Here is a 24,249-nt window from a genome sequence, read left to right on the forward strand (position 1 = left end):
TAGAGAAGCGAGAGGCGAATCTTAATACCTGCGAATAAAGTCGCGACGCTTAGATTAATATAAGAAAGGTTTAAACTTAAGAATAAAGACGAGCTAAGAGTTAACCTAAAGTATTAAGTATATTACACACTATTATAGATAATATGCGTGGATAATATATATAACATATATAGAGCACTAAAGAACAAAAATCAGAAGTATCTAATAAGGATATATTAGATAACGGACAAGGCAAAATATTAAAACGCTAAGTATATACATAGTTAGCACTTAGTAGAAGTTTAAGAATAAGGGGACTTAATACTTTAACTAGGAAGATTCCTTACGGAAAAATACCTAGATAGATAATAGTGGTGGGAATATCTAGAAAATACCTATCTATAGTATATTAAAGACAAAAAGCGAACTAAGTATTAGCTTAAGTTAGACCAAGTATAAATAGAATTAAGCAGCTAATAATTGGGAAAAGTAGAGGCCTATAGGACTAGAGGGAACTAGTAATAGAGCCTTAGACCCTTAAAGGAATTTAAGGACAACACCTAAATTTATAAGTTAAGTAGTAAGATTAATAGTTTAAGGCACTAATAGATAGTAAAGCAATAAGAAACCATATCTCGCCAGTAGTAGTTAAAAGAATAGGGTTACTACATAAATAAAAGGAACACCCTTATTTATTAGTAACGATTTTAGGAGATCTAATAGCCTATAGAGGGGGTATTATTAATCTTAAAATAGGACCTATTTAGCTAACCATTAAAGGAAGACTAGTTAAGATGTCTTTTAATATATTACTATTAGGGAATAATAAAGCAGTATTAGGAATGCCTTAGTTACAGGAATATAATCCAAAGATCAATTAAATTACAGGTTAGGTTAATATTAGAGATACTTAACGCCGTAAGATGCGATAATAAACTAAGTTAGTATAGTACTAAGTTAGAGCAATATATAAAGAAACCAATTAAGGATTAAGTTATATACTAAAGAGATACTATAAATACGGCAAAAAACTATAGTTACTAAAAAGTAAGAAGCTATTAGAGTATATAGCATAGGACTATAAGATAGAATTAGAACTAGGAATAAGTCTAAGGTTCTTTCTAATCTATAAACTTACTAAAGAGAAAGGCAGAGCACTTAAAGAGTTTATTTAAGAGAACTTATAAAAGGGATATATTAGACCATCGCAGTTATTAGTAGGATATTTAGTATTATTTATACTAAAGAAAAATGGCAAGCTAAGACTGTATATCGACTATAGATAGTTAAATAGCATTACTAGGAAGGATAGGTATCCTTTACCCTTAATTAGCGAAATCTAAGATAGGATTAGTAATGCGCAAATCTTTATAAAAATAGATCTAAGATGGGCGTACTATTAGATTAGGATTAAGAAAGGCAATAAATAAAAGGCAGCCTTTAGATTAAAGGAAGGACTATATAAACTATTAGTTATATAATTTGGGTTTATAAACATATTAGTAATGTTCTAAAAGCGAATTAATAATATATTAAGGGAATACTTGGATAAATTTATTATAGCATATTTTAATGATATTATTATCTACTTAATAACTAAGGAAGAATACGGAAAACACGTTAAATAGGTTTTAAAGAGACTATAAGAAGAATAGATACTAGTAGCAATTAAGAAATGCGAGTTCTTTACTAGGAAAACCGATTTTATTAAATTTATTATTAAACTAGGCCAACTTAGTATAGATCTAAAGAAGATCGAGGCTATAGTAAATTGGCAAGAACTAGAGAACGTTATATAGTTAAGATTATTCCTAGGGTTTTACAATTACTGCAGAAGGTTTATAGCGCAATAGTTAAAAAACATTAAGCTATTTACGCGGTTAATAAAGAAAGAAGAACTATAGGTATAGGGAAAGGAATAATAAGAACTATTTAAGGAAGTTAAAAGGTTGTTTACCTAGGAGCTAGTTCTTAAGATCTATTAACCAGAACTAGAGACGGTTATAGAAATAGACGTATTAGACTTTATACTAGGAGTATACTTTATATAAAAGCATCTAGATAGATGGCATCTAGTAGCATACTATAGTAGGAAGATAACACCACTAGAACTAAACTATAACATCTATAATAAGAAGTTGTTAGGTATAGTTACAGCACTAAAGAAATAAAGAGCATTCTTATAAGGTATAGAGAAACTATTTATAGTTAAGATGGATTATAAGAACCTAATAGGATTCCTAACAATAAAGGAACTTAACTAAAAATAGATTAGATAGGTAGAGATACTTATAGAATACCATTTCGAGATTTAGTATACTAAGGGTACGGAGAATATACGAGCAGATACTTTAAGTAGAAAGGCTAAACTATAAAATAATAAAAAGCTATTAGGGGCTTTATTGCGAAAGGATATAGACGGATTAATTAGGTATAATTATCCGAAAATCGCAGCAATATAAGAAAAAAAGATCTATAAATTACTAAAGAGTAATTAGATATAGAAGATCCAAGATATATAGGCAAAGGATTTAGACGCAGAGTAGTATAAAAATTAAGAAGTAATGTATGTGCCAAGATCTATCGCAAAGGAGTTTATTAAGTTGTTTTATAAAGGACTAACTTAAGGATATAACAGAGCTATAGGCTTAGTATTAAGACTTTAAGAGGAGTATATTATTAACGGAATTTAGAGACTAGTAAGACAAGTTATAAAGGAATATCTAAATTGCTAAAGAAATAAATTAATAAGGTATAAGCTATATAGAGGGCTATAACCTATTAAAATACTAAAGAGACTATAGGAGGTTATATTATAGAACTTTATTATTAAGTTACTAAAATTAAGAGACCCTATTACCGGATAGGATTATAACGTAATCTTAGTAATAGTAGATAAGCTTATAAAGTAGGGATACTTTATAGCCTATATAGAAGAAATCTCAGCAAAGGATATTACTAGAATCTATATTAAAAAAGTATTTGTAAGGCATAGAGTACTAAGTAAGATTATATTAGATAGAGATCTAAGATTTATATCAGTATTTTAGAAGGTATTCTTAGCGGAGTAAGGAGTTCGGGCAGTAACTTTTACCGCATATTATCCGCAGACAGATAGTTAAATAGAAAGATTAAATTAGATACTAGAGTAGTATCTAAAACACTATATTAACTACGTATAGAATAATTAGGTATCGCTATTACTAATTATATAGTTTGCATATAATATAACACCATAAGAAGGAATAGGCATGTTACTATTTAAGGCGAATTATAGATATAAGCTAAGAATATTATTATCGCTATAATAAGTAAAGAAGATAAGTAGTAAAGCTAAGTAAAGAATAGAGACTTTAATAAATCTTTATATAGACCTTATAGAGATAGCTAAGGTAGTATAGTAGAAAATAAAGAAATACTATAACGCTAAGAGATCTAAGGGACCAGATCTTAAGGAGGGAGATAAAGTATAGCTACTATATAAAAATTTTAAGAGTTAATAACTAAGCAAGAAGTTGGACTATATTAGACTAAGACCCTTTAAAATTATTTAGAAAATTTTACTAGTTATGTTTAAGTTAAACCTACTAGCTAAAATAAAGATCTACCCTATATAGTATATTGTAATACTAAAACTAGTATACGGGAATATTAAGCTACTAGTTTACGAGGCAGACATATATAGAGGATAGGAAGAAGATAAATAGTAAGTTTTAAAGATTGTTAGTTATAAGGATATTAATAATAAAATATAGTATAAGGTAAAGTAGATAGGCTATAATAAGACTACCTAGAAACTACTAAAGAATTTAAAAAACGCTATAGGAAAGGTATAGGAGTATTAGAAGTAAAAAGGTTAGGTAATATTAATAAAGAAGGATCGCTAAAGAATAAGTTACCTAAGGGGGACCTAAAAAGAGCGACTGCTAAACTACTTAGAGTTATTTCCTTTACTATAAAAAGAGAGTTAGTTCTTTTATTACTAAGTTCCTATAGACCTTATTCTATAAGTTTCTACTCCTTAAAATAAACCTTTTTATGTACCTTTTTAAGGCGGATTAACCGAGTAGACGTAATAAGATAAGAATTAAGGGCACGTTATTAAGTATTAGTAGCCTCCTTCTTAGTGTTATAAAAACGATAAAGTTCCGCTAGAGTAATAGATAGTTTATTATTAAGCTTTATAGTAGTAGATTAAATATAAGACCCTATAATAAATTACTTAGGGAACTTAATAACTATTAAGAGTAATAGGATATATATACTTAGCGTTAGAAATAAAATAAATATTGCAAAGTAATTAAATATTTGCTTTAGTGCACTCTAAATAAAAGGACGGTTACTAAGACGAAGGACTTGCTAATATAATATAGACTAACCCCTTTTTCGCATAATAAGAATATAGAGATGGTATTATCTTACTAAGTGATAGTATAGACGAAACTATACGCGTATAATAAAGAGTTAAAGAAGAAGAAGATACTTTAGGTATAATAAGTAATAATATTAACTAAATTAATTAGATAGATATTATACCTCTAGTAAACGACTTAGAGATACTAGGTATCTTTAAGGATAAAGATAAAAAGGAGGGAGATAGTGTTACGGACGCTTTAAGTATAATATTATAACTATTTAGAGAAGAGTTAAAAGAAGCTAGTTGGTTAATATAGGTATAGTCTAGAATAAAACCCATAGAACTATATAATGAGGAATAGTAAGTAAGGTTACGTGATATAATCTATGTAATCTATATAATCTATAAGATCTATAATAGAGCGAATAGAGTAGACAAAGTAGATAGAGTAATAACTTTCTTAGGAGTACGGTTGTGTATTTAAGGACCCTTAGTCCCTACCTAGATAGTTTCTTCCTTATAGTAATTCTTAGAATATAATTAGAGTTAATCTATTAGGCAACTACTCTACTAGTTGTTATTATGTTGTTGACTTTATTTAATACCTATATACCTAGCCTATTAACGAGCCTATCGTAGTACTTGCTATAAGGTTCCGTTACATAGACGATTTTAGAACGCCTTAGCGAGATAAAAAGGTTATTAGTATTATTCGTACCTATATAGATCTAGTAAGGAAAAATAGGTATCTAAATAGGGCCTATAGAGTCTATACGTCCACCTTTAGGCGAGCCTATACTATCTATTATAATATCTACTATATCTACGCTACTTACTTAGCCGTTTATAATATCCGTACTACCTACTTAGCCGTTTATAATATCTATACTATCCGCTTAGCCGTTTACAATATCTATATCGTCCGCTTAGCCATTTATAATATCTATACTACCTACTTAGCTATCTACTATATTTATACCGCCTATTTAGCCGTCTACTATATCTATATTACCCCTACTAACGTAGGCATAAGCTAATACTTAACTATCTTTCCTATTTATTTTTAACCTATAGGCGCCGCTAAGGAAATATAAAATACTTTAAGGTAGTAATTTAGTCTTTTAGCTCTAAATTAAGTAGACTTTAGGGCTAGTAGGTAGGCCGTTAATTAAAGCTCTTAACTGTTATTAGGGGGTATACTAGCGGGTTAATAGCGAGGCTATATTCTATAGCCGTCGCCGTAAAATAATTAAGGATATAAGACAGCGTGTAGAAGACGGTATGGTAAGAGATAAAAGATAGGCTATTAACTAGCTAGAACAGCTATAAGGCCGGTATTCTTTAGATTAGCTTTATAAGAATATCTAAATAGTTATTTTACTATAGTAACTAAAATGCCTTAATATATAACTGTACTAGTAACTAAGACGCCTTAATATATAACTGCACTATAGTAATTAAGACGCCTTAATATAGGACTATAGTAACTAAGACGCCTTAATATACGACTGCACTATAGTAATTAAGACGCCTTAATATAGGACTATAGTAACTAAGACGCCTTAATATAGGACTGCAGTGACCATAGTGCAATCCTATATTAAGACGTCTTAGTCACTAGAGTATAGTCCTATATTAAAGCGTCTTGGTTACTGTAGTATAAGTATATCTATTATTTACACGCTTGCGGAGAAGAGGATTAATTAATCTAATTAGTGGGTACGGGCTTAAAGGCATTAATTGAGAATGGGTATATTCGCAAGGCCATTTATAGGGGATTGCCCTGCCTTAACTAAACGTAATACCCATGGACCCGTGTATAAGCATATCGCTACAGTATTTATTTATAAAGCCTAAAATATACAACTAAAGAAAAAGGTATGGGTGGGAGGGAAAGCAAGCAAGCAAGGCTTAATTTTATAAATGTTAATAATGTTAGTGTTGCTAAGATGCAGGGGTGCTGCTGTAGTGCTTGCTTAGCTATATAGATATATCTATTTATTATTTATACGCTTACGGAGAAGAGAATTAATTAATCTAATTAGTGGGTACGGGCTTAAAGGCATTAATTAAGAATGGGTATATTTGTAAGGCTATTTGTAGGAGATTGCCCTACCTTAACTAAACGTAATACCTATAGACCTAGAAGCGCAGCGCCCGTACTATATAAGGTAGAGTAAAGGGAAGAAAAAATAAAAAATAAAAAGGGGGGGAAAAGGAGAGATTTAAGTTAATATATTAGAGTGCTAAAATAGGCACTCTTACACGCCATTATACCTAAATACCTTTGCCTATTATATCTAGGGCAAGTAATAATAAGAACGGTATTAGCGTTCTATATTAGAAGTTTATACTTAGCTAGAATAGGTTTTTTAGGGATAATAAATAGTAAAGCTAGAATGCTTATAAGGACTACCGGCCTAGTTGCTGTATTTAGCCGTCTATAAAACCGTTGTCTTAAGCGTATTAAGTAGCACCTTTTTAAAATAAGTGTCTGTTATAGAGCTTAGAGTAGAGGCTAAGAGCGGCAACTTTATACTTTAGCTTATTCCTAACTGCGTAGCTTATAAAGGCCAATCTTTTAAAGTAAAAGAGAGGGGCGTTTTTGGGTTAAGGGTTATTTTTAAACAGGTGTTTTATAGCTTAAACTGCGTATTTAGGTTGCCCTAAAGCGGCAATTATAATTAAGACTCCTTAGTAATTAATATCCATTTTACTACGCTTTAGACATAATATTATATAGTCCTCTATTAGCGTTATATTGTTTCTAGTATATTTTATAGCAGAGAAGGTATAGCTATCTTTTTAAGTCTTAGTATAGGTAATCTCGCCTAGATAAAGGAATCCTATAAAGGCTATAGTAACGGCAGCATTAAAGTTAAAATCCTTAATGGATTAGGCATTTGGGGTGACTAATTAGGCAAGGATATCTTTAGTAATTAGTAATCTTTTAGCCGTAGTAGAGGGATTTATAGATATTATACCGTTTAGGATCCTCTTAATAATAGGATTATTAAAGACGGAGGTGTTATAATTAGCGTTAATATAGTAAGATTAAATTGCGGAGACGTAGGCTTTAACTATAGTAGGCTTAATACGGCTTATTTCTGGACTAGTATTACTAAAGATCCGTTAGGTAATCTATTCTCCTAGGTAGTAAAGGGGCGCTAGGTACTTTACCGCTCTATAAAGGTTATAGTAGCCCTCCTAACTCTTAATTATAGGATAGTATAAATCTCTTATTCTATCGGAGAGGCTATACTATAATAGTTGGCCGAAGTATTTTAAGGGGGCTTTTACCTTAATCTAGAAATTAGGTAGGGGGTTTTTAAGAGAAACTAGGTCTTCTATTTCGGCGTTAGATTAAATATAATAAAAAAGCGTATAGTAATGGTAAATTAGAAGTATCCTAATGTGGGTATAGTAATAATACCCTATCGCGATTAAAATAAGATAAAGTATTAGCTAGCCCATTTTTTATAAAGGAAACCTACTCCGTATAGAGCGTAATATTATAGGCTGCGGCTAGTTAGAGAATCTTATAGAGCGGGTAATTACCTAGTCCTTTTACTACCGTATTTTAGAATCCTAAGAGTGCTACTATATTATCCGTATAGATATAGACTAAGCTATATTCCTACTGCGTTACCTAAAGCTAAAATAAGGTCGTAATTACTTAGACCTCCTACTTATTAATTAGGGTAAGGCGGTGTTCTATATTAGGGTAGCAGCTTAAAGAATTATTTTAGGGTAGAGATACTAAATAGGGCGGCTATATTATCCCTTAAGAATCCTTAAGAAAGAAGAAGGCCCTATAACTAAGAATTCTAAATACGTCTAAAAAGAGATAGAATTATTTTTAATCCGTATTATTAAAGAAGAGGATACTATTTAAAAGGGTAAGAGCATCCCTCTACTATAATAAGTCTTAGCGAAGTTTAGCTATTAGCTATTAGCGAGGATAACTACTTACCTTTATAAAAGTGGAGATAAACTCCTAGATAGAGCGGTTATATAAACGCCTAAGCCTAATTACTTAGGCGCTCTAAGTAAGTCTACTAGCTAGTTTTTAACTCTAAACTAGCATTAGGGATCTACTACTTAACGCTTTATTAATCTCCTTAATTATAGTGGCCTATTTTAAAAGAGAAAGACATAGCTTAGACTTTAGAGTATCTATAATATAACCTAGGACTTTAGCCGTAGTGCCTTTAATATTCTTTAATTTATTTTATAGGATACCTAATTTATTACTTAATTAGTTATATATACTAAGCAATTAAGGAAGGATAGAAGCGTTAAAGAGTATAAAGATAAAGTTATTTAGATAGTGCTTTAAGGCGGTATTTGGGATATATTAGATAAGTATTTAGTAAAATCCCTTTGTAAAAAGATTAAATAAAAAGGGTGCAGTTTAAAGGCTGAATAAAAGGCAACGTTTAAAATATACTATACCCTTCTAGGAGAACCCTATAAGGCGTTAAGCTTTAATAAAAAGTGGGATATTCTAAAAGGCATCCTTAATATCCCTTTTAATAATTATATAACTACGGCCTATATATATAACGTATTAGAGAACCTAATTAACTATTAAATATTATAGTATAGCGAATGCTATAGGGATTAAGTTATTAATAGATTAGCTAAATAGTAAGGATAAGTTATAAATACGGCGCTATCCCCTATCTACTTTAGGTATTAAACCTAGCAGTAAGGATATAATAGGAGATATTACTATTATAATCCTACCTATATCTAGATTAGCGCTAATCTTCTCTAAAATTAGGACTGTATTTATGGCTGTTAAGGCTTAGTTTTTTTAGGAGAGGAGCTTAATTTCTAGGTTTGCCCTAATCTAGTATCTAAACTTTAAGATACTAATAATGTTGCGTTAGAGGTTACTAGGGTATAGGGATAGATAACGCCCCCACGCTTAAATAATTAAGGGGGAGGGAGAGTCCTATAGAGAAGAGGAGGGTAGAAAGACTGGAAATAATAGTATAGTATTTAGCTTACCCGTACTATAAGGGTAGAGTATAGTTTTAGTGGAGTATAGGTATAGCTTAATAAAATCCTCTTCCTCCTCTTCCTTTTTCTTATTAATACTTTCCTCTAGTAATTACTACTTATAATTCTTTATAGCATACGGGCTACTATACTTACTATAGGTATATAGGAACTTATAATTCTTGCCTAGGTTACACTTCCCTCTATTAAAGCTATAATAGGTCCTTAAGATATTAGTACTTATTTACGCGCGTTTTAAGATAGATGCGGATTTATAAGTACTGGGATTGCAATAGATATCTAGGAAGTTACTAGAGATCTTCTAGTTAGCTAGCTCTAACTAGTTCTTTTAAATAACTATAGAGTGGTGCTTTAAGGCCATAGTTATTAAGGGAGTAATTTAGTAGGTAGTAGATAGCTAGATAACTTAATTATAGAAGGCAAGTATTTAGGGAATAAAATCTACTAAAAGATTCTTATATATAACGATTAAAATCATTATATAGTTAAGGAAGCCCTTTACCCATACTTTAATAAATAGGTAGTCCTTTATTATCCCTTCTTTCAGTCTTATAAAAAGGACGCTATTAATAATAAGGATATTATTTTAAGGCTTAGACTAGAGCTAGTGTATCTAGAGGCAAGAGAGGTTATTAGGCAAGAAAGTACCCTAAAATACCTTAAGTATCTCTTTATTTAGGACGCTAGGGAGAAGGGTATTTAGGATATTAGCTATAGATAGAAGCAACTTACCTAGTTTATTAATTAGGGTTAAGAATAATACTACTATAGCTAATTTTACTATTACTATAGCGAGGCTTAATATATGGAGTTTAGTTGCTTAATTTTCCTATTCTTTTTAAACGTGTAGTATTTTAGTACGGTCCTTCTGTTCCTAAAGGAGTTTTATTTTCTAGTTAGTTACCTAGTTTTTAACCTCCTTTACCTAAGCTTTTTTAATCCTTAGGTCCTCCTTATATAGTTACTAGAGCCATTTTTTGGCTTTTTTAGCGGCTAAAGTCTTATGTTAAGCCGCGGAGAGAGGCGCTATTATAGAGGATAGAGACTATAACGCTGGCGTATCGCCTAAAGGTGTAGGGGAAGGTAAGGGAGACTAGTAGGTAACCTTTAAGGAGTTTAGCTCGTTAAGTGTGTTATTATTAGTTAAGTTTTTAAGGTTTTTATAAACGATTTGCGAAGGTTTAGACAAGCGTATAGGTTATTAAGTTATTAATAGTAATAATTAATTATTAGAAATTAAGTAAATAAGGCATTAGCTTTTAAATAAGACTAATATGGAAAGCAAGCAAGTAAGGCTTAATTTTATAAATATTGATAATATTAGTGTTGCTAAGATGCAGGGGTGCTGCTATAGTGCTTGCTTAGCCACATAGATATGTCTATTAAATTTAGAGTAACATTACGCGACCCCCCTAGAAGTACTGATTAAACTTAAATTATATACCTTTTCGCCTAAAATCGCGCGCGAGGGTACTTAGGGGCGGTCGCTGCGCGACCTCGTGCGGGGTTTGGGCGCGTTATCAGCAGGGGTAGCCCTAACCTTGTATTAACCCGGGTCGTAACCGCGCCAAATCAGCCCCCCTAATATGTGATAGATATCCGCTCCATGATTACTAGGTAGAGAAAAGGATTTCTGGAGTTATTTATTGATTTGCGGGCTTCTACTTCTATCTTAAGTATTTTAAATACCACTCTGCTCTCCCGCAGATCATAATGTCAATTTGACGCAAGTTTGCTGTCATACCTGATAAACACAGCTTCACTCTCATCAACGTTCTGCATCTAGACCTTCAACTCAACTTCCTTTAAAATAAGTCATCTAAACTCCTAAATCCAAATTTCCTACCCTCAACCACAATGTTTCTAGCCACTCCCTCACGAGCCCTCAATCCCTCAACACACCCTCTCCAACCTTGCTCCACCCCCCCCTCCTCGCCCGCCCCATCTCCACCACCCTTCCCCATCCCTCCTCACAGCCCTCCCCCAAAACCCTCCTCGAAGACTCCGACAACGGCTTCAGCTTCACCCGGCACAACCCGCGCCCCCCGAAACCGCGCCGCATCAGCGTGACCGAGACCCGGGGCCGCTACTACAGCGTCATGGGGCCCTCCTACCTCTCCGGCGTGCCGAAGACCATGGGCGCGCACATCGGCGGCCTCAAATTCGGCGGTGGCTCCCTCCCGCTCTTCCCGGAGCTCGCGCACGCGCACGGCGTCTACGCCAGCATGGGCGAGAGCAGCGCGGCGGCGGCGGCGGCGGTCGTGGATAGGTATCTGGCGAAGTGCAGGGCGCGCGGGTTCGATGTCATCAAGATCAGTACGGTTCCTGTCGTTGCCGCCGGAGGACGGGGTGCGGCTGGTGGCGCGGGTTCGGGAGGCCGGGCTGACGCCGAAGCCCGAGCTCGGGATCCAGTTTGGGGCGGGTGGCGATACCGAGGCTGGGGAGCTGGAGAGCATGGGCACGTCGGATCCGTTGCGGGTTATCAATACCACGCGGCGGTTCGTTGATATGGGCGTGGAGCGTATGGTGATTGAGTCGGAGGGGATTACGGAGAATGTGAGGCAGTGGCGCACCGATGTTATTCAGGCCATTCTGAGGGTGCTGCCGATGGGGAAGGTCATGTTTGAGGCGGCGGAGCCGAAGGTGTTTAATTGGTATATTAGGGAGTTTGGGGTGGATGTGAATTTGTTCGTCGATCATAGCTAGATTGTGCAGTTGAGCTGTTTGAGGTCGGGAATTTGGGGCACGGCGGATACGTTTGGGAAGATTGTTACGTATAGACCTGAGGGAAAGTAAGTAGGGCTGCGGTAGGTGAGGTATATCTATAAGGTGGAGGGTAAAGGGTGGGTTTCTCTTGATATTGCTCATCAGTCTTGGGTTTTTACTGTGTACGGCGGCTTCCTACGTCGACTATTGCGGTGGGTACTTCGAACTTTACTATTAACGAATATTTCACGGGTAATTTAATGCTGTGCTAGCTTACGAATTTGTTTTATTTCCCCCTAACCAATGAAGTAACGTATCTTTGAGGCCAAGACGCTGCTGAACCATCAGAGCATCCTTCTACCAGCTCTCAAGCGGTACTTTTCTGGTACAATAGTTAAAGAAGAAGAAATTCTACACACATCTAAGTTTGGAACGCTTCCTAACAACCTGTTCTACAAGTGGGACAGCAATATCCTGTAGGAATTCATATCCCTGACATTCAGACAACCGTAGCAATGCAAGCTGAAATCACATTTTCCGCCTTTATATACGCCCGAGAAAGAAACCCCAGCACCCTCTCTCTTATTGAAATCTCCGCTCGGTCGCTCACTAGATAGTCGAGCACATCACTAACCCCTTTTCAACACATCCAGCCTCCTCCCACCACCTCTAGCCCCTCCCCCTTTACAACTTCTCCCTCTCCAACCCCCTCCATCCCCACGCCCCCGCCACCAACTCCGCCGCCCTCTCGCCCACCCCAAGAACCGTGAGCATCGGATTAATCGTCGGCATGNCCGGAAACACCCCAGCATCCGCAACCCTGACCCCCCTCAACCCCCTAACCCTCAACAGCGCATCCACCACCGCCATCGCATCCCGCTCCACATCCCCCATCTTGGTGGTGCCAGCGGGGTGATACACGGTATGCGCGACCCTGCGCGCGTACTCGGACAGCGCCTCGTCCGACTGCACGCCCGGGCCGGGCGCCACCTCGCGCTTCAGCCAGGCGGCGAAGGGCGGCGCTTTCGCGACTTCGCGCGCGGCGCGCAGGCCGGCGACGAGGGTCGCGGCGTCGTAGCCGGCCGGGTCGGTGAAGTAGCGGAAGTCGAGGGCCGGTTTGGTGAGCGGGTTGTTGGAGGTTAAGTAGAGGCGGCCGCGGGAGCGCGGCCGCGGGATGTTGGGCGTCATGCAGAAGGCGTCGATGGGGGTGTCGTAGCCGAGGCTGGGAGGGGGGAGTTAGTAAGGCGGTGTGTGGGGAGAGAGGGGTTGGGGGTTGGGTAGAGAGGTTGGATGGAGGGGATAGGGGGTCGCATACCGCGATGTGTTGAGGCAGAACGGGATCTGATAGCAATGCATCATGATATCTGCGATCTCGCCGTCGCTGCCCGCCGCGTTCGGCACCTCGCGGCGCAGGAAGATGCCCGCGTCCGAGTCCATGGTCGTCTGGTTCGGCGGGACTGGCTTGTTCAGCTCCCAGATCATGATCGTTTCCGGGTGGTCGAGCAGGTTCTCGCCGACGCCGGGGATGTCCTTCACGACGGGGATCCCGAGCTCTTCGAGCTGCTGACGCGGGCCCAGTCCGGATAGCAACATCAGGCGTGGCGTGTCGACTGCGCCAGCGCACAGGATCGTCTCTGCCTTGTGTCGCAGCGTGCGCTTCTCGCCGCTTTGGAGGGTTAGGTCGACGCCCGTGACGCTGTCGCCGTCGACGTTGATCTTGCTGACCCAGGCGTTTGTCAGGACAGTCAGGTTGGGCCGCTTCTCGTCGCCGTGCAGGATCGGGTGGATGTAGGCGACGCTGGCGCTGCTGCGGCGGCCGTCGTCCGGGTTGTAGGAGACGGAGAAGAAGCCGACGCAGGGTTTCAGCGCGCCCTTGGTCTTGATCTCGTGGTTGAAGTCGTGGATGATGGGGATGTTGCAGGCGGTTGAGCACGACTGCACCCAGTCGAGGCAGAGCTGGTTCCGGTGCCGCTCGTGGACGGGCTGAATGGTGTTGCGGAGGTTGTCCAGCACGCGGGTGAACATCTTGAAACTCCAGCCGGTGCAGCCCTGGGCTTCCCATCTCTTGCAGTCATACTCAAATGGACGGAATGAGATTAGCGTGTTGTGCGAGGAACAGCCTCCCAGAACCTTAGCACGCGAATGTCGAATGTGTGAGTTTCCCATAGGTTGCTCTGTGGTGCCGTAGTCGTAATCCAGCTCTCCGCCCAGGAGGTTCAGCCAGTCCTTGAGGAGGAGAACACGGTCATCCATAAAATCACTTGGGCCTGCTTCTATAAGGAGCACCCTTTTGTTTGGGAGGTAGTCAGATAGCCGACTGGCGATGACACAGCCCGCTGTGCCTCCGCCAACAATAATAAAGTCATAGTTGTTGACATCGTCTGGAGATAACTGAGTGGTAGTCGCCATATTAATATACACCTCTCGCGAAGCTTCCGCAGTTACTCCTGCAGATGTAACAGATAGAGATAGAGATAGAGATAGAGATAGAGGTAAGATTGAATGAGCTCGGAATAAGCTCAAACAAATAAAAAGCTTCTGTCTAGCAGAATGAAAACTGGAGTGAGGCGGTACGCTTGAGAAATTTTCAGTTGCTAGTGAAACAAAAAGGCAGATGGCAAGAATAGCGCTGAAGCTCCGAGCTTATATTTTTCCTCCTACTGTACCTCGACAAACAGACAACGACATCCTTGAGAGAGGTTGGGGTGATTCTCAAACGGGTCGCCCCAGATACGACACTGCAAGCCTCTTCAGCCTGCATGACTAAGGGCCATATGCGCTCATTCCCCCAGCTCTCTGGCGGTCTGACTTGGGGAAACGAGGGTGCGGCGGAGATGTGGGGCAAACCCAGGGCTGCTGGCCATCGCCTCGCGCCCAGCACGCCAGAAGGCCGCTAGAAGGCGCTGCAAAAGAGGTGCCTTAGCCCAACAGAGGTACGACTTCCAGGCGGTGTGCCCGGCAGATGTACGCACCCCTCCATACACCAACTTTTTCCTACTCGAGGCAGATCCCGGTATTTGGGCAGTTCGACCCCGCCCTTCTATCTGCACACCAATTCAATTGACTCGCGGATACACAGGATTGTGCTGATATACACATTGGACAGGGACACGTACCCTTGGAGAAAGCCGTGCAGCTCCTTGAGACATTTTATTGTCTGGGATACAACCCCGCCACCAACCTTCCGACTTGCAGGACGAAGCCATCCGGAAGCTCCTGCTAACCAAGGTCTCTGCCAAAGCCCGCCGATCGACTGAGATTGGGTTCTGGGATTGCCGTCTTCGGTGCGGGACAATCCCGTGCTATCTCAAACATCCCGTCAACCGGATTGTATACTAGTTTGCTGAAGAATCCTTGAGCTTCAACGGAGCTCATATCGAACCAAGTTGGCTGCATGCCGCCAAAGAGACTCAAATATCGACAGCTCAACACGCTTTACAGCATTGAGAGCATCTCAGAGACACTCCTCCAGACCTCCAGAACGCTAAGAAATTAATAACTCCACTCATTCACAACCATCCTCGACACCTCATAAACATCACCACCATCATGGCCACCATCCCAACCCCCTCCCTCTTCTATGACGGCAAACCGCAGCCCTCCTCCTCCACCCAAACATTCCAGACCATCGACCCCTCCACCTCCCTCCCACTCGCCACAATCCGCACCTCCACCCCTTCCGACATCGACGCCGCCATCGCCTCCGCAGCGCGTGCCTTCCCCGCCTGGTCCAACACCCCCGCCCCAGAGCGCTCGCGCATCCTGCTCCGCGCCGCCTCCCTCCTCCGCACGCGCAACGATCTCCTCGCCTCGCTCGAGACCAAAGACACGGGCAAAGCGTTCTCGGAAACCTCCACCGTCGACATCGCCACGGGCGCCGACGTGCTCGAGTACTTCGCCCACCTCGTCAGCAGCGGGGGTCTGAACGGCGAAACGGCAACCCTCCGGCCCGACGCGTGGGTGTACACGCGCAAGGAGCCGCTGGGCGTCTGCGTCGGCATCGGCGCGTGGAACTACCCGCTGCAGATCGCGCTGTGGAAGAGCGCGCCGTGCCTGGCCGCCGGCAACGCCATGGTGTACAAGCCGTCCGAGTTCGCGCCGCTGCACAGCGCGCCGCTGGCGGAGCTGTACGCCGAGGCCGGGCTGCCGCCGGGGGTGTTCAACGTCGTGCACGGCGCCGCCGAGGTCGGGGCCTACTTGACGGCGCACCCGGGCGTCGCGAAGGTGTCGTTTACGGGGCAGGTTGCGACGGGCCGCAAGGTCGCGGCTGCCGCGGCGGGCGGCATGAAGTATGTGACGATGGAGCTGGGCGGGAAGTCAGCGCTCGTGGTGCTGGGCGATGCGGATGTCGAGCAGGCGGTTGATGGGGCCATGATGGCGAATTTCTACAGCTCGGGCCAGGTGTGCACGAATGGGACTCGCGTCTTCGTGCCCAGCGCCATGAAGAAGCCGTTCGAGGAGGCGCTGCTGCGGAAGATGCGGTATATCAGGCCCGGGAACCTCATGGACCCCAGCACAAACTTCGGCCCGTTGGTCAGCCGGCCGCATTACGAGAAGGTGGTCTGGTATATTCGCCACGGGATCGAGGTCGATAAGGCGACGCTGCTGTATGGGGGCTTGGAGAAGCTGGATTTGCCCGAGGGCGCGGCCGAGGAGCTGAAGAAGGGGTTTTGGGTCCGCCCCACTGTGTTTACGGATTGCACCGATGACATGCGCATCGTGAAGGAGGAGATCTTCGGCCCCGTCATGAGTATCCTGACCTACGAGACTGTTGAGGAGGTTGTGAGGAGGGCGAACGATACGACGCTTGGGCTTGCCGCGGGCGTGTTTACGAAGGATTTGAATCTCGCGCATAAAGTTATTGCGCAGCTGGAGGCGGGTATCACGTGGATTAACTCGTGGGGCGAGAGTCCGGCGGAGATGAGTGTTGGTGGGTGGAAGATGAGCGGCGTGGGCGTCGAGAATGGGAGGAGGGGGATTGAGGCTTGGGTGCGGAATAAAAGCACGCTGGTTGATATGGGTGGAGAGGTTGCGACAGTGTTTTCGAAACTGTGAGGTGTGGAGAGGGCGAAGGTGTATTTTTATGTTTGGGGTGTTCCTCCTAGAAAATGTGGGGTGAAAAGACTGGTTGTAATAGATGGCGAAGAATAGGGTGATGGATTGGTGCCTTCTGTCGTCAAGGCGATGCCCTGATGGCTTAGAAATAACCTGACTTTACAAGTATATATTTCAGTCAGATAAGACATATACATTATAGTGAAACGGGCAGCGAAGAGGTAGGTGGGTGCACCATTAATTGCTCTCTCGAATGGAATGAATAATGCTCTGATGATTTAGGAGTGTCTTATTTTTTTTCTCCATATCCGTCTCCGGTTCGGCGTTTGGGGTAAGTGTTGCGAAACTCTTAAGGTTCGAGCTTATAAAAGCATGGAAAATCTTGCTGAAGCATGTTTTGTTGTTAGCAGGCATAGTTGAAAAAGTTATTGCAAGAAAAAGAGGACCGATTACGTATTCAGCAATGTTAGGATGATGTGTAGCCCGTCATGATCTTAGGGTAGTCTTTAAATAACACTCGATTTAGGACCTATACCACGCTACAAATCCAATTGCAAGCCTAGGAGCCAAAGAGCCCTGGGAGGATGTTGAAGATTTAGAAAAACGCTTCCGAAACCTCGTCCGCACCCTCTGTAACCGTGAAGCATAATACTCCTCTGACCCAGTCCGTCGACTCGGCGACAGTTGCTTGTACCCCATCCCATCGTACCTGCAAAAAAAGCACATTAGCAATTAAGCAACAATCCTCTCCCCCTTTTCAACCCCTCCCCCCAACTCCCACCATATCGTCTTTCTGACAGAGTTGGGAATAAGCAAGCAAGCTGGCTTGTAAATCGTGCGCAATGCCGTACAAGTGCTATATAGTGGTAAAAGCTCAAGTGCAAGGTCATCAATATGGTCTGTGGTGTCGTGCAAGGCGCTCATGTCAACCTGTACACGGTTCATCAGCTTGGCTTGCTTGCTTGTTCCCAACTCTGGTTTTTCTTGCCATGGAAGGCATCAATACGTAGGGTGGAGACGAATGGGGATGCGCGCCGGGCCGCATGGAGTGGAATGAATGAGCCGAGATCGGTAAAGGGCGGAGGTACGGACACTTTTTTTGGGATGAGCTGTGCTGTCGGCTGAGATGCCGTCGATGGCTCGGCGAAGAGATGGCACTTGTTCGCTGGGGGAAGCTTACCGAGCCATACTGAAATACGTTTCTTGAGTTTCACAGGGTCACTCCCACCTATGCTTAGGTCGGTCAGGATGTATTATTCGCACTTTGTTTTCCTTTGCGATCCGATCTGGGCGTAGTAGTAGAATCGAGTGCCCATTAGGGCTCCGCAAAGCAAGGCGACAGCTTCGCCCTCTGGATTCCACGAATCTTGCCCACGGTAGCTGTAGTCGCTGTAGGAGATCCGGAGGGATTTTGACCGACCTTTCTCCGGACTCGGCGGCAGTTTTATTATCTGGTGGAACCGGATGTCGCACAAGAATTCTATCGCACTAAGAAAGATAAACCAACCATTTTTAATGAATCAGAGCGGCAGCAGGACCGGCCGTTGGCAAGGATCGGTCTGTCATCTTAAGGTGGTGTTGGAAAACAACAGAAGAAATTTTAGGGACGAGAGGGGAAATTAGTAATGATATAATAATAAATTCTTGCCAAAGGTGAGTAAAAGTTTGCTGTTAGCTGGAATGAATATATATGCTTGTTCTAGTATGCTGTACACAGCAAGCGCGACCTTATCATCGTGAATAAGTTAGAGAAATAGCAAGCAACGACGTGCGAAATGACAGCAATGAAACTTTTATAGACAGCTAGTGAGTTGGCAAGACCTTATCAAGAAATGAAAAGTTGAGAAGCGTGGGCTGAAATACGAACCTTAGCTCTCGAGTGCCAAGGGCCCCTCTCCTGAGTTACAGGAGGAATCAATCTCCGGCTATTACCATTATATTGAAGGTACCAAGGGACTCAATTCTTTCCTTGGTTTAATGGATGGGCATATAGTTAATTTCCCCGCTCAGATGTACTCGTGCGGTATATTCGGGGAAAATGAAGCACTCCTACGAATATCCCATGCCTAACTGAGCGATTTCTTTGCAGCGTGATAACACAACTAAAGTTGAAAATAGAATAATAAAAAAGAGTACGTAAATAAGACAATGCTAGAAGAGTCCTATCAGGAATTTATAGAAGATATACCAACCGTTGTGGTTGTGAAAGCTATCAATCTTCGCATAAGCTAGTTAAAAAATGTCCCACAACTTATTTCGGTATACCTGGCTGCCAAGGTCCAGTAGCGAATATGGCCCGTGCGCGAACACCAAAATTTCAAACGAACGTCTCTACCACCCTCTACGTAAGATACCGCTCTGTCTATGTGGGCCTTGCTGGTAGGAATACCTTGACCAAATCCGGGGACCGTAGGCTTTATATAGATCAATTTGGAGCTTTATTACTATAATCTAATATTGCAATTAATTGATTAAATCGACGACTTCATTTTGCTAAGACCACGTTAAATTTAGAGCATCTGGTTGGCTCGCTTACTACTGGACCTTTATCGACGGCGCATGGGGTCATGGACCTTCAAGAGCATACTTCGCACACCTTCGTTTTTAAAACACATCATACTTAGCGGATTAAAAATTGGCAGATGCTACGATAATTTTGAGACAAATACAGTTGTAAATGTCCGCAGAAATTGTGCACTTCCTCTTCTTGGGCATTTTCCGTCGGTGTGACCTCGGTGCTATAGGGGATGTGTAAGACTCAGCTCTGTGGCGCACGTACGTTGTCAGATTGATATGGCAAGGAGACCTTTATATCGCCCTCCTTCAGCCCCAGGAAAGTGAAGGTAGCGATAAGATAGATGAACGCCTGGAAGCGCGATGGACCCTTTATGCGCTGTGCGTCAGCTCGTAGTGACCAACAGCGCAGCGCCACAAGGCAGGGCACCAAGCAACGTTTCTTCTGTGCGCTAGCTTCCTGCACTTTGCTACGCAGGGCGGCTACCGGGGCAGATCTGAAGAAGATACTGCGACGGCGGGGATCGATACGTGCAATGTTATCAACCCCTGAACATCCGGGCAGTGATGGCGTTGCGTTGCTTTCAGAAAATAGGTGGTGCCTTCCCCGCGATGTGGCCAAGAAAAGGCTTACATGTGCCTCATTGAAGGGTATCTGGCGCCTGCCTCCTGTGGCTTCCGTGCCCAGTGTGTGCCCCAGTGGCCTCCCACACGCGCAAAACAAGCAATGTTTGTCTTGGCCTAGGGATGCACTCGTCAATACTGCCCGTCCTCCCCTTTCCGGGTCTTACAGGTGCTCTCGGTAGTTAGCGCAGGCTGGGAATCGACAGGCTGGCCAAGCTTCTATAACACTTCAGCTGTTCCGGAACGCATCGACATCATCCAGTTTCCCTCTGCCACCAACATCGACAACGCACCACCACCACTGTCTCACTGCAACTTCCGTCTTCCCCCACCCCTACTGTGACTGCTGCTACGATAAGACAACCAGCCTAGATGACGCTGCTATAGTTGTCTTAGAATTTCGACATTATCATGTCCTTGTGACACGCGAGTTATCTTCTTCATCCCCCCGCTTCATTCACACCCAGACGACGACCCGCGGCGGGCGCATCCATTACCATCCCAACCGACTCCCTTGGTGGCCCCTCATTCCTATGTCACCTCCCCTTCCCGCGGCAATCCGAATAGACTCTTCCCACTTCTTCCCGCTGCTTCGGTAACCTCCGCCAACCTTTAGCAAGTCAAGATGGGGAACAGTTCGACCAAAGAATCGCGACCATCCTCTTCAAGAGGCGACTCGCGACCGAGCAGCGTCCGCAATGCAAGCTCCCCGACCACAACCGGACTCTCCGGGACATCGTCACACCCTCCTGGAGACAGATTGACAGCCTCAATGTACACTTCCAGAGGTGGACGGGGCAGCAGACCAGATTTATCATTCCTTGGCATCGGAGGCGGATTAGATCGTGATGTGCCGACCGCAGAGACGAGGCGGGAAACTAAAGCGGAGCGAGAGGCCCGGAAATTGGAGAAAGAACGAGCTGCTAGGGAGAAAGAGCGTGAACGGAGTGTCCGCGAGGAGGGCGTAGATGGTGGGTATCTGGTGACATTGGGGACTTACACGGGTCCTGAAGACTTCAACAAAGCCGTTGTGAGGCAGTTGATGGTATGCACTTTGGGTACACAGGATATTGAATAACATTGACTGACATATCTGGGCAGATTGAGCGCCGATTAGCTCCTTTCTGGAAAGGCCTAAATGATCATTCCGATTCTTGGACGGAACACCAACTGGTGGCCGCTGTTAATGGTCTCCCTATACCTCCTGCTGATGAAATACTTCCAGAGGAACCACCACGCGGAAACAATCTGAGTGCAGATTGGAACCCACGATCATCGAATTCGAATATCAATAGCCTCACATTTCCTATAACTTCGAGATCACCATCGTCTAACTCCGATAAATCGACAAATCTCTCTCCGTCACATCCGGCATTCTCTCTACCTTCTCTTACCTCCCCATCGCCGTCCTCGTCGCCATTTTTCAGGGGCCGCGCAAAGACGTTAGCTGCATTGACTACATCTTCTAGAAATAATTCCCAAACCGAAATGACGCCTCAAGAGATACAGCTCCCCAAGGATCCTTATGTTCATGGACAACGAACAGAAGCTTTTCTTTACAAAAATGCTTCCGAATGTCCAATTTGCTTTCTATACTACCCACCTTACCTTAACAAAACCCGTTGCTGCGATCAACCAATTTGTTCAGAATGCTTTGTTCAGATCAAGAGACCAGATCCGCACCCTCCCGAACATCATGATCCGAGCGATCCTAACGCATCAAATGAACCTCCAGAAGACAATATGCTGGTGGCAGAGCCGGCCGCATGCCCATTTTGCGTTCAGCCCGAATTCGGAGTGACTTATGAATCGCCACCGTTTAGGAAAGGATTATCGTACGCCAACCAGGGAAATCATCCACTTGCTACTGCAACATCTGCGATGTCTTCATCTTCCTCTTTGGGATCTCAAGGGTTAGGATCTCCGGCACCTACTTCGCGGAGGAGAACAACTTCAATTTCTGCTAACTCGTCAAATGTCATTACAACCGACAAAGTGAGGCCGGACTGGGCAAAGAAACTGTCCGATGCTCGTGCGCATGCATTGCGAAGAGCTGCCGCTGCTACAGCTCTACACAACGCAGCTTACATGATGGGTAATTTGCAAGCTTCCGAAGGCACTAGAGGGTTTGCCTTGGGGCGACGAAGGCGGACTATGTTTGGTGGCGACAGCCCTGGCAGCAGTGGGCATGGTACGCCACGCCACGGTGACGGTGTGAGTCTCGGGAACGTTGGTGCGCTTCTTGCCGCAGCGGAACGGGCTGGCCAATCCGGGAACCGACCGACGGAAGGGCAGAGCGATCTTTTCCCGGGCCGTCATAGCTCTAGGCGAAATCGGTTAGAAGATCTAGAAGATCTGATGATGATGGAGGCGATTCGCCTAAGCCTTGCGGCTGAAGAAGAACGCAAGAAAAAGGAGGAAAAGGAGGCGGCCAAGGAAGCTAAGAAAGAAGAAAAGAAAAAAGCAAAAGAGGCGAAAAAGGCGGAGAAAGCCGCAAGGAAGAGCGGGTATATGCACAGTGGAACGTATGATCCCGATTCCGACTCACTCGCCGCCGGGTCATCTTCAACTGTTGCAGGTAAAGGCAAGGGCGTAGATCGATCTGCTGGATATGCCGGCTTCAACTCCTTGAACGAGCCAACTTCTTCCCTGGGCGCATCGTCCTCAAAGGAAGATCCTCAGCGCCACCTCGAACAAAGCCGTGCGCAAATCCAAGGCCAGTCCCCCAGTACTAATCATACTCCGTCCCCTTTTGATCCTTTAGCTGAGTCTGCGCCTCATCGTTCTATGCTCCGCCACCTCTCCAATGCATCGTCCTCGGCCTCCTCGTTTGCTGAATCTATACCAGGATCCCTTCATCAAGGAAGCACTGGTGGCTTTGGTGCCTCGGCTTCTTCCTTCGAACTTAGCCCAAATAATTCAGGGCTAAGCATTTCGAGGTCTGACACTCCTCCAGGTGGTACTCCAGGCACGGAACCCATGTTTAATTTCCGCAGTCTCGCTGCGGTAATTGGAAACGAAGAGGAGCAAAAGGACAGCGGAAATGATATTCTTCACATCGGGTATCTAACTGACAAAGACCGTCATTCGTCAGAATCCAGCTCAAACCAGAATAGGAGTCGAGGTGATTCTGGAGAAAGTTCCAGCAGCGCCCCGCCACCTTCGTTGCGGCTGCCAGCCTATGCGGAGAAAGCAATCGGCATGGATGAAAGCGTTGCCACAATGCGGCCACCGAAGTTGACAAACAGCGATGAGATGGAATCGGCCCCGCCTCTTCAGATCGTCTCGACCAATGCGTCGAACCCGTATGATGCAAAGCATTACGGTGATGTTAGTGTTTTAGATAGTTTTGGCCAGCAGACTACGCAGTAGTGGTGGTGGTGAGGTGAGGGGGGGCGTTGGAGCGGGGGTTTTTGATGGCATATTGGCGCTAAAACATTTTGGCGCTCTGGGGTTTAGTGCTGCGTAGTTGTGGGATTATTTATGTTTACTTTCACTAGGGTATTTTTTAGAGGGGAAAGCTTTCTCTTCTTTCCACTCGAACTTGAGCTTTCTCTCACTCCCCCTCCACAGTACTTGTCTTCCCCTTCCCCTCTTTCTTCATATCTTCTCTTACCATCTATTCCGGGCACGCATAAAGACTGTTGGGAGTTAGGCAGGGCGTTATTGGTTTTATTTTTGTCTTAGGAGGAGCTCTGATTTCATCAGTCTTCCTCTCCATCACCTATCTCATTCTTCCTTTGCCACCTTTCAACTTCTTTCCTTCACCTGTCACTCGCTCCCCGCTTGGCGGTGGAAGCAGAAACAGAATCTGGAGCATGCTTCTTTGTGTTTGGAGGTTTTGAGAATAGTCATCTAGGTAGTATGTACATTGTCGGATGCGTCCCATTGAAACAAAATCTCTGAATCTAGATACTACTTTTGTGACGTTTATTTAAGTAACATTTGCACACAATATCGGTTAGCCAGGTAGCCAGGTATTGTGT

At 43.3% G+C, this 24,249-nt stretch overlaps 4 protein-coding genes across 4 annotated transcripts; 3 read left to right on the forward strand and 1 right to left on the reverse strand.

The window, feature by feature from the left end:
* Positions 1-10,638: 10,638 nt before the first annotated feature.
* Positions 10,639-12,320, forward strand: K441DRAFT_709261 (uncharacterized protein; the record flags this gene model as incomplete). Its single annotated transcript, XM_067653840.1, has 4 exons — positions 10,639-10,653; positions 11,341-11,685; positions 11,741-12,051; positions 12,085-12,320. 4 exons carry the CDS (start codon positions 10,639-10,641, stop codon positions 12,158-12,160), a joined length of 747 nt encoding a protein of 248 aa, XP_067497105.1. The 3' UTR covers positions 12,161-12,320.
* Positions 12,321-12,363: 43 nt separating this feature from the next.
* Positions 12,364-14,874, reverse strand: K441DRAFT_701109 (GMC oxidoreductase). Its single transcript, XM_067653305.1, has 2 exons — positions 13,386-14,874; positions 12,364-13,292 (listed from the first exon to the last, which is right to left on the reverse strand). The coding sequence occupies exons 1-2, from the start codon at positions 14,477-14,479 to the stop codon at positions 12,755-12,757; spliced, it is 1,632 nt and encodes a 543-aa protein (XP_067497106.1). The 5' UTR covers positions 14,480-14,874; the 3' UTR covers positions 12,364-12,754.
* Positions 14,875-15,619: 745 nt separating this feature from the next.
* On the forward strand, positions 15,620-17,587 carry K441DRAFT_701110 (aldehyde dehydrogenase; the record flags this gene model as incomplete). The annotated part of the gene is made up of 3 exons (XM_067653306.1): positions 15,620-17,121; positions 17,328-17,346; positions 17,408-17,587. 3 exons carry the CDS (start codon positions 15,620-15,622, stop codon positions 17,543-17,545), a joined length of 1,659 nt encoding a protein of 552 aa, XP_067497107.1. The 3' UTR covers positions 17,546-17,587.
* Positions 17,588-20,888: 3,301 nt separating this feature from the next.
* K441DRAFT_682462 (uncharacterized protein) lies at positions 20,889-23,635 on the forward strand (the record flags this gene model as incomplete). The annotated part of the gene is made up of 2 exons (XM_067651580.1): positions 20,889-21,308; positions 21,365-23,635. The coding sequence occupies 2 exons, from the start codon at positions 20,889-20,891 to the stop codon at positions 23,633-23,635; spliced, it is 2,691 nt and encodes an 896-aa protein (XP_067497108.1).
* Positions 23,636-24,249: the final 614 nt, after the last annotated feature.

This window comes from Cenococcum geophilum (assembly GCF_001692895.1).
Source record: "Cenococcum geophilum 1.58 unplaced genomic scaffold K441scaffold_83, whole genome shotgun sequence".
Taxonomy (NCBI): Eukaryota; Fungi; Ascomycota; class Dothideomycetes; order Gloniales; family Gloniaceae; genus Cenococcum; species Cenococcum geophilum.